Below are 10,748 nucleotides of genomic sequence, written 5' to 3' on the forward strand. Positions count from 1 at the left end.
ACCCCCCTTCCGGTGGGGTGAACTTGCGGGACCTCCTCGCGCTGCCGCGGACAGTTACGGTGAGTGGAAATGACGCCACAGTCTTGAATTTGCTAGCGACGAGGACAATGGAGACTTAAAGAACCGGGTTTCCTTGAATTGTGCGGAGTTTCCACTGCTTAGTGCAAGACGACACGCTAAAGGCTCATTTTCCGCCCAAAGTGCTGGACAGCATTGGAAATGTTAATGGTGTGAAACGGTCGAAATGTTAGCATTAGCGTAACACCTGTCCCTTGAGGCCCCCGACTTGAACGTCACAAGAATGATTTATATTTAGATGCAAGATAGAAATAAACTGGAAACACCACTTATATTACAAAGATTTTATTGAATGAATTAGTGAAGGCTTCGGAAAAAATAAAGTGCGGTTTAATACGTTAAAAACTGGAATATGTTTTCAGTAACGTTAGCTTCAACTTACAATACTAAATTCTTAAAGGATTTGTTCACCGAAACTCGGAAATCATTTATTTATCTTCATGTTTATCCGGACCTTTGTGTGGATAACATAAGAAATGATATGTTTAGGTGTCTCTTATCCTTACAATGGCAATGAATGGGGGCTGGAGCTTTTAAGGTCCTAAAAGGGTGTGAAGCATAATAAATATTTCATTTCTCGGTCATTTGATAGGTTTGAGCGACAAACTCCTTAACTCAATAATCTGGTTAGCTTTCAGAAAAACTAAGCAAGATTCTTCTTTGCTTCTTAAGAGAAAGCTTCAGTCTCCATTCACCGTAATTGCATTAGTATCTTTTCTAAAAAAAAAGCTAAGACTTGATTGGTTGGGTCATTGGTAGCTGCTCCACTGAATTATTTGAAAGAACAGAAATGATGGTCATACAAATACATATATTTGTTTGTTCAGTTATTGCATTATATACTTGTGTTAAAGTAGCTTGACTTTTGGGTCGCGCTAGTTTTTATAGGTTGTTCGTTCAGGAGACCATGACCTTCTTCTTGCACTCCACGGAGCAAAGCAGCATGCCCTGCACAGCCATGAAGCGCTGGCCTATCAGGCACTTGGAACAACAGGAACATTGGAAGCACAGGGGCTCGGCGTGCCAGTGGTGCTCTCCGTACGACACGCGTTGAGCTTCAGGTTCAATCGGATTCTGACAGGCCGTGCAACACTGTGAACACAAAATAAAAACAACGTTAATCTGGTTATAATGTACTAAATATATTTCTTCGAAATAACACTACCAATACCAAAAATGTTACTTCTTCTGATGTGTTTCTTTTTCACTTTTGAAAAATAAGTGCTGACTTAAAAAAAAGCCAGTCACAATATTGACAATGGATGGCTTAATCTTTCTCTCCTCAGTATCTGTACAGCTGCCAACCAGCTGAATTGTGATTTAGCTTATATGTGATGTCAGATATCCTGACATATTGAAACATAAGCTTGTCCTGTTTTGGAGATTTCTTTCTTTTCTGATCCAAGCGGGAGTTCAAAACATTAACTAAACATTATTAAATTACAGTACTGTATATACATCTAATCAGGTTAATACTCATTAAAACATTTGGAAATATCACAAAAATAAGCCCATGTCAAACAGATGATTCAGAAGAACCATATCAGCGGACAGGCAGGCGCTGAGAGGGAAAGGGTCGAGTGAACGGTGGAGAAAGGTGGTGTCTGATATCATAGATCCATTGAGAGCATGCTGTCTTCCTCTCCTCTGATTATCATGTCACTGGCACTTCCTTAATCCCCTTCACCTGCTGCTGAACCGACATGACATTCAAACTCATGCAGAGCCTGTTAGTTTTAATAGACAAGGCTTTCCAGGAATTTCACATTTTTCAAGTGACGTAATATATAGTTTTACAATGTGAGAGTTTGTTATACTAGCTGCTACATATTTTGATTGGTTGAAGTGGCTTTACAACACTAACAATTGTAAACCAGTAATTAATTGTATGCTTTTATTTCTACTTTGGTGCACTATAATGGTTTGGTTAGAATGATGGTTCACAGATTGGCAAAAACATAATTATAGGTTATAACATTTACATCGTCACAAGGCACCCATCCCTAGTACTGACAGCACAATGCCAGCATGTATTAACGCCGACTCGCATAATGTTCCTGATTTACTGACACGATCAGATGAGAGACAGAGAGCACATTTTCTCTTTACCATAGCATGATTCTTCATGTAGCAGGGTTTGCAGACAGGCTTCTCGTTCTCCATGACGTAGGTCTCTCCGGCCAACACACAGTCACATTCAAAACAGCAGAAGTGCTTCAGGTGCCAGTTAAGACCCTCAGCCTGGGTGTATTCATTACTGAAGATGAGCTGCAAGACCACACATGCACACACACACCAATTTAGATACAGTACATGCATAGTTTGAATAAAGGGACAGTTCACCCAAAATACAAATTTTGTCAGAATTTACTCCCTTTTTGTCATGACTTTCTTTCTTCTGCAGAACACAAATGAAGATGTTTTGAAAAATGTTGGTACCCGAACAGCATCGGCACCCATCCACTTGCATTGCACCCAATCACTTATCTTGTATGTACACAAAACCAATGAAAGTGAATGGGTGCTGATGCTGTTCGGGTACCAACAGTTTTCAAAACATCCTTTGTGTTCTGCGGAAAAAAGAAAGTCATTTAGGTTTGAAATGACAAGAAGAGTAAATGATCATAGAATTTTTATTTTTGGGAAGACTTTACACTTCGACTGATGTATTACAAATTATGTATAAAAATTATGATTAATGATCCAAATAAATAAAAAAGAATGTACAAGAATTGAATGTTACCTGCAATATTCCAAAAGAGAGATCCAAAACCTCTTACAGTTTTAGAAAAAATAAACTTAAACCGTTACTGTTGATTTGAAATCAATTAATTTATGGAAGCTAAATATTTAAAAAAACATACACTATTTAATTTACACTCTATTTATTTATTTGTTTTGCACATCTAATTCAACATTTGGAAAAAGTTACCCTATCTCTCTCTAATTTCTCTGCATGCGCTCTCCCATCCCCCTGAATATTAATATTTCAAATTTTATAAACTACAATAAAACTAAACGCAAAGCTATACATAACACCCGTACCTACTTAGCCCCGCCCCTTCTCACCTCATCACAACCTGCGCATCGTGGCTTCTCACTGTCTCCATAATGGCGGCCGCAGTACAACTGGCCCTTCTTCCAAAAATAGATCATATCCACCAACAGCTCAGAGCAAGTACAGCAAACAAAGCACCCCGGGTGCCAGAGTTTATCGTAGCCCGCCCGCTCAGCGTACACAGCTGGCTCGCCCTTCTTCATGGGCTGCTGGCATCGGTGGCAGGACTGTGGGAAGAGATCCGGTGATGAGTTAAACTTGGCATGAACATCAATACAGATTGAAAGGGGAAAACACTGCAAGGGCAGTATGGTTTAAATGAGTGTTATGTACATTAGAGACTGTTTAGGTTAGAATTCACTGCCCCAGGTGAGTACAACATCTTCATTCTCCTAGAACTTATTTACTCATCATAATGTCACGTGGGTTTAGAACGATACAAGGGTGTGCAAATAATGACATATTTGACTTTATTTGGATTAACCAATTCATTCTTGAATACTAATTTAAGGTTAATACTAATTAAAACTAGGCAAAAACATCGGTTTTCATATAAAAATATTTCAGAGGTCAAACATAACGCATGGGGGACTAAACGTGCTCATTTAAGAAGATCTCCTGTAGAAGAACATAATTTTCATTCCATCTGCATGACTAAAAGCAGGCTTGCAGAATCTGGCCTCCTCATGAATGAGATAAGAAGTGGAGAAGACTACAGGACATCTCCTGCTGCGCACATGTGTTGGAACTGAACACTTCTGCACCACACATCCAAAAGGAACTTTTTGTTAATGATGGTGACATTTAATCAGATCAAAATAATATGTGTGATTTGACATTGATAAATCCTCTTGGTTGAACTGCCAGTATGTGACCTGCTGCATGTTTTTTTGCTGCTTTTACTGAGAATATCTCTCATAGGTTTTTTCCTTCCTAAATTTTAATCTTGTTCATAGTTTTATTTTTCATTGACAGTTCATTAACATGAAACAACAAAAAACTAATGTTGTAAATTATAATTATTACTGGTGTGAGTGAAGCCGTATTATACAGGCAGAATCATTTTTTAAACTCAGTTTTCTCTTTTATACACACATTTGATTAAATATTTCACTAATTCCCATTATTATAGGGCAGTCGTGGCCTAATGGTTAGAGAGTCGGACTCCTGACCAGAAAGTTGCCAGTTCGATCCTCAGGGCCGGCAGGTAACGACTGAGGTGCATTTGAGCTAGGCACCTTACCCCTACTTGCTCCCCGGGCGCTGCAGTGATAGCTGCCCACTGCTCCGGGTGTACGTGTGTTCACCACTTGCTGTGCGTGTGTTCACTACTCTCTGGATGGGTTAAATGCAGAGGTCACATTTCAGGTATGGTTCACCATAACTGACAAATAGGTCACTTTCACTCACTTTCACTTTCACTTTCACTTATTAATGGAGTCAAGCACTCTAAACATTTTGTTTAACTTTTAAATATGATTTGAGTATAGATATACTGTATTTCTAGAGCATGAGCTGCTTTTAAAAAATATTCGGTGGCGTGTTGGGCATTTTCATTTTTAAATGACAGCAAGGAGTGCGAGGGCCTCTTAAACTAAATAGCAGAACTCGTGTTCTAAAACATATTTAATGTATATAAAACATTTCTAGTGAGAACAATGATCAACACTGTGCAATTTTATATTATTGTGGACACTGTGCAATCCGGAAGTGTAGCGGTCCATTGGCTCTTATATTCCTAATGTCTCGTACAGTCACGTGAATGGATATATGCATATGTAAATTATATGCAGATTAGTTATAATGCATAGTTAAACTAGGCGTTGTAAGCTCCATATATGGTTATATCAAGGATGAGATACACGTATACAGAGTCTTCCCCTGACTGGGATTTATAAAGGGAATCATGCGCAGGTTCGGGCGCTAAATATTCCTTTTGTGTGCGCGCACACATTAAGGGTGTAATCTATGCAAAGTTTTATAAATGAGACCCCACTTTCCTGCAGCTCATTGGTTCGATCCCAGGGGATTGCACATACTTAGAAACAAATGTATAGGATAATGCAATATAAGTCCCTTTAGATAAAAGCTTCTGCCAAATGCATGAATGTAAATCATTATGAATGTTTCATCTTTGGCATACTTACATAGCTACCAGAAGGTCCACTTGGTGAGGTCCCAGCAGCCCCTGGGGCGCCAACTCTTCCCATGGTAGCAATAGCATCCCCTTTGTCCCCTGGTGCTATATAAGCTCCTGGTGTTCCAGCACCAGGCTTGGCTCCGACACCCAGACCTTGTGGTCCCTTATCACCAGCCAGGCCTTCTTGTTTTCCTATCTCTTCAGGGAGGGTAATGTCGCCTATGCCAAGCGCTTCGTCCTTGTACTTGCGGACGTACTGCTGCATTAGCTTGACCTCGGCAGGCGAGAGTTCGTGGCAGCATTCAGGATCTTGGTCATGTTCTGGAAGCTGCTTGGCCATTTGCTTCTTACGGTAGTCTGCTCCTGCCGAACCAGCGATGGGCCGGCGTTCAGGAGGCAGAAGCTCCATGTAGCGGAGAGCCTGAGGAGAAAATAATATATATTTGTTTGAACTTTGAAGTCTTGTTTAGACGCTTAAATCTTTTTAGGTGAATCTTGATTGTTGCAGTTTGCCCAAATTTCTTTGAATAGGCTTTCTTAAGTGTTTACCTGGTGTTCTTTTGAACACCAAAGGAGATATTTTGAGAAATTTCTCAGTGGTTTTGTGTCCATATTATAAAAGTCAATGATGGAGGCCTATGTTTTTTGATTACCAACGTTCTTCAAAATATCTTATTTTGTGTTCTGCAGAAGAAAATAAGCACAGCTTCAGCTTTTGAATAACCTATCCCTTTAAGTCATTGACTAATAGTTCCGTGTGAAGACTGCTTTAGGTTTTAGACACGCAAATAAAAAAGCAAGTGGACAACACTGACCCCTAGTGGATGTGGATCCAACCACAATAGCATATTTAATTTATCCACAAGTGTTTTGTTCATCATTTGAAATATTATGAATCATATATCAGCGTCTCATTTAAAACACAAAGTCTCACCAAGTTTTGGTTGATCCCAGGTGGAGCCCATTCATAGGTGATGGATTTGACCACATTAGTTTTGGCGGGCACTGGGTTGGGAGTTGTCACCCCAGTAGTGCCTGGACTAGGAAATTTAGCCACCGTATGACCTGTTCCAGTGGCGGAAGGGATGTGAGCTATATGCCCTGCCCCTGGGGCAGAAGGGAAGTGAGCTCCAGCACCCAGGGGAGTAGTATGTCCTGTTCCTGGGGCACCCGTATACCCTGCCCCTGGGGCACCCGTATACCCTGCTCCTGGGGCACCCGTATACCCTGCCCCTGGGACAGTAGTATGTCCTGTTCCTGGGGCACCCGTATAACCTGCTCCTGGCGCACCCGTATACCCTGCTCCTGGGGGACCCGTATACCCTGCTCCTGGGGCACCCGTATACCCTGCTCCTGGGGCACCCGTATACCCTGCTCCTGGGGCACCCGTATACCCTGCTCCTGGGGCACCCGTATACCCTGCTCCTGGGGCACCTGTATGCCCTGCCCCTGGTGCAGCCGAATACCCTCCTTTTGGGGTAGTAGCATGGCCTGCTCCGGGAGCAGAAGATAAGTGATTTCCGGCACCTGGAACAGCATTATGTCCTGTTCCTGGACCAGAAGGAACGTGACCTCCAGCACCTGGGGCAGGTGCAGATTGACCGCTTGGGCCGTAGGTTGGGCTGGAGCCGGGGATAAACGTGCCCGCAACGAAAGGTGTAGCGGCGCTGATGGTGGGCGACGGGATGCAGATGGTGACCTGGTGGCCCCTGTAGGACGGGACACCATCTCTCTTTAGTTTGGCTATGAGGCCTGTGTACTTCGTGTCCTCGAAAAGCTTCCCCACCTTCTTGTCTTCCTCACTCTCAAGCTGCACGTCATGGTCCTCCAAGCCACACTTACAGTTTCTGCAGATCTTTCTGTTAAGAGATTCAAGTTCAAGTATTATGAGGAGGACCAAACAAATAAATAGCCTATTGGGGAAAAGGAGGCGTGTTAACTTAATTCTAGCATATTAAAGGACCTAGTGAGATTTACAGAGGAGCATATAATGGCTCTGAGAAGAGTTGTCTGTTTGAGTTATGACTGTTTTGTTTAGTTAGAAGTCTTATATCACTGGTTTGGACTGTTGTGCAATGTGAACACGTCAAGTTACGGCATGCACAGATATTCTGTAATTACGTGGAACTGAGAAGCATATGGTAGTTTGCAAAAGAATTGCGATTTCTAGAGTAACTAACTTGAAAGGTGTTCTTTTTATATTGCTTTAGTTATTTATCTGGCTTGCTGACTCTTCCTCAACTCTTATTCAATGGTTATAGGGAGTTTGAAGACAATAGGAAATACTAAACCAACACCCCTTTCATGTTATAGAAACCGACACCCCTTTCTTCCTCTAGAGACAGCAGTTTTGCAAAAGATAACATAATGCATTCTGCTAAATGTTAACATAACTCACAGCCGCACACTATAAAGAGGCCTTAAATGTTTCAGCATGTCAGTTGAAAAGAAAAAGGCATGTGAATGGATTGATCCTGTGGCTTGAAATGCACAGAGCCATTTTTGTTGAAATCCACTATACCATAGAAAGGGTCTTTTTTAATTAAGTGATCTTTTTCCTCACTTGTTTGTCCATACTTTAAGACCATATCAGTTGAAAACCAAAAATATCTTCATACATTCATACCAATGAACCAAACCCTTTAAAATCACAGAGAAAACATTAAACAATGAGAAACAGGAAGTGGGTGTGCCCAATTCCGAGTCACTTCAGGCAAACACTGTTGGAAATAAAACAAAGATGAAGTCACTAGCTCTGCAAGCAATGACCCGAATCCATGTCTTTTCATACAGGAATTCCTGAAACCACATGAGGGCAGTTGGGGAAGATATGCAAAACTGTTGTAGCGATGAGGCCCTGGCACAGGCATCTTGGAAACTTTGGTTCTTTCTTTAGGAAAACTGGCCAAGTGAAACTAATGACACACGATTTCTTACCACATCTACGGGAAAGGTGTCTCGTTTGGCCAGGATGATGATGATGGATAACAAATATTTTTCACATTGAAAATTATGTGAATGGCAATATTTTGTACATAAGGAAGTCAGCACAAACCTCCAGAAGTGAAGATCAAAACCTTCGCACTTGTCCTTGCATTTCAGACAGGGTGCACCTGCTCCGATCTCATGGCCCAGGGTTATCTGCAAACACAACACAAATAGTTGAATAGTTTATGCAGCATTTACATTGTTATTTTAATGATTCCTCTGACACAATGTGGACACACTTTAGATGAGTTTCATCAGACACACGCTGAATTTATATTTATATTTGATTGTATATTAATTGTAACTTCTCAACAGTTATTGATTTTTGGTGTAGGTCTTTCAGAAGTTAAGTTTGGGCTACATAACCTTTGTTTATGTTGGTGCCGCTGAAACGGTCTAAATTGAATATAAAATCAATTTAAATGGAAGTAAAGAAGGTCTATTAAAACAATGATCTATTTGTGGTATACCTGTAGTTCACTTGCTAGTTCATTGCATTAGTAGCGCAAAGGTCAAGGGTTTGATTCCCAGACAACACACTTATTTTAAATGTATACTTTCAATGCACTTCCTATAACAGTGTATGCCAAATGCCTAAAAATAAATATATTTCAACACTCTGTCCTTTGCAGGAGATTAAATGTGCAATGTATATTTATATATTAAATATTATAATATTTATATTATAAACCTCAGTGAAATATCTTGTTTCAGCAGCTGTCGAGACTAAGCCCGTGCAGCTGAAAGACAGCCTTATAAGGTCAAGTATTTATCAAGATGGAGAAAGCCTGGAGGATATCCGCACATCATCTGTTCATTTTATGTCTGCACTAAATACAAAGCGAGTGGGTTGTGTTCTGGCAGAACAGAGCTTATATTTATACCTACAGTAACCGTTTCAGAGATCCTAAGCGTTTGGTTTATGCTCATGTAAACAGAGTGCTTGACTCAAAAGCTTTATAAAACGTTCATCGGTAGAGATACATTTTGATGTCCTCACAAAGGTTTAGTGTCATTAGACATAGGGAATTACTTTATTGATAACATCTGAACTGTGAAAATGTCACCATGACAGGCTTTTAAGCACATTGACATTCATGAGAAAGAAGCTATTGTTTTAAATGTTGAGATGTTAAAGGGAAAAATGCAGTAGGATGTTAAGTTTATATCTATCTTGCAATTTGGTGAAAAACCACTTCTCTCTTTACTGCCAACGTATGTCACAATATATTACAGAAATGCAACACCACTAAACTTCAACAGAACTGTGGTTGTGTTGCATTATGTGGTGCGTTTGCTTGGTTTTATAGCAATGACAAGTTAATGAATCCTAACAACAATAACATCCTGCTTACCGGCCAATAAATAAGCAACGTGCAAATATCGAAAAAAAGAAAGGCAATAAATCCAAAGTTCTTCACTCAATTCGTTTTGTCTACATTTTCTGTCTCTGTTTTACTTCCTTTAAACTACCCACTTCCTTTTACTAAATAAATGCCACCAAGAATTTCAGTATTTTACACTTTACGCCAAATGTTTCGTCATGTATAACAATGGAAGTGGGTTTACCTTTAGGGCGTTGCCATTTTTTTCTATAACTGACCTTTTGGACCGCGACCAGTCACCGGATATAATAAACGTAACGTTACCTTTTTAATTTCTTTCTCGATCTCCATTGTTCTTGAGCTTGTCGTGGATTTGCGTTGATAAACAGTGAATTTCCCACCGGCAACTTTCCCTGTCGGTTCACTTCTCTTGAACGGGACAGTTACCCACCTCTGTCTCTCTCGCTCACGCTGCATTACACTTCCGCTGTTCTTCAGATGGGTCATTTCAACCAATGGGAGCAGAATTCGATCTCTAGGTGACCAATCAGAGTAAAGGATGAAAACTTGCAAGTGTCCTTAAATGAACACTCACAACTCCAATTTTAAAACGTATAAACTAATAAAACTAATATAAAAATTCTAAAGATTGAAAATTTTGCATTTATTGCAATACATTTTTTGAATAGACAGCAATCGACAAAAGTGCATCCTCAACAGATACAAATGTAAAGCACGTATTTACAGTTTTTATTTTGTTTTTTAACAAATTAGTTATGTACATATTATATAGCCTACATATACGCTCTTTCAGGGGGTGCATATGCAAAGCTTATATCTTATATTTTACAGTTTGACAATTGATAAGATTTTATAAGTTCAAAGAGCAGTCTAGCGCATAGGGAAAAGCAACTTTTGTGAAAATTTTCAGCTGTGGCCTACTGGTTAGAGCGTTGGGCTTGTGATCAGAAGGTTGTCGGTTCAAATCTCAGTGCCAGCAGGTCATGACTGAAGGGCCCTTGAGCAAGACACCTTACCCCTGATTGCTCTGCAGTAATGTGCCACTGTATAAAAAAACTACTTGTAAGTCGCTTTGGATAAAAGCGTCTGCCAAATGAAAAAATGTAAATGTAAATGTTATGAAAGATAATAATTGAAT

At 40.1% G+C, this 10,748-nt stretch overlaps 1 protein-coding gene across 2 annotated transcripts; it reads right to left on the reverse strand.

The window, feature by feature from the left end:
* Positions 1-296: 296 nt before the first annotated feature.
* Positions 297-10,066, reverse strand: tes (testis derived transcript (3 LIM domains); the record flags this gene model as incomplete). Of its 2 annotated transcripts, XM_079449733.1 has the most annotated exons (7): positions 297-1,170; positions 2,188-2,346; positions 3,148-3,363; positions 5,284-5,697; positions 6,211-7,135; positions 8,332-8,417; positions 9,914-10,066. In XM_079449733.1, the coding sequence occupies 7 exons, from the start codon at positions 10,064-10,066 to the stop codon at positions 976-978; spliced, it is 2,148 nt and encodes a 715-aa protein (XP_079305859.1). In that variant the 3' UTR covers positions 297-975. The 2 variants fall into 2 exon arrangements, with proteins under 2 accessions (XP_079305859.1, XP_079305860.1); XM_079449734.1 differs by lacking the exons at positions 8,332-8,417; positions 9,914-10,066 and having other exon boundaries at positions 349-1,170; positions 6,211-6,431; positions 6,479-7,130.
* Positions 10,067-10,748: the final 682 nt, after the last annotated feature.

Source organism: Barbatula barbatula (genome assembly GCF_947034865.1).
Source record: "Barbatula barbatula genome assembly, chromosome: 25".
In the NCBI taxonomy this organism is placed as follows: Eukaryota; Metazoa; Chordata; class Actinopteri; order Cypriniformes; family Nemacheilidae; genus Barbatula; species Barbatula barbatula.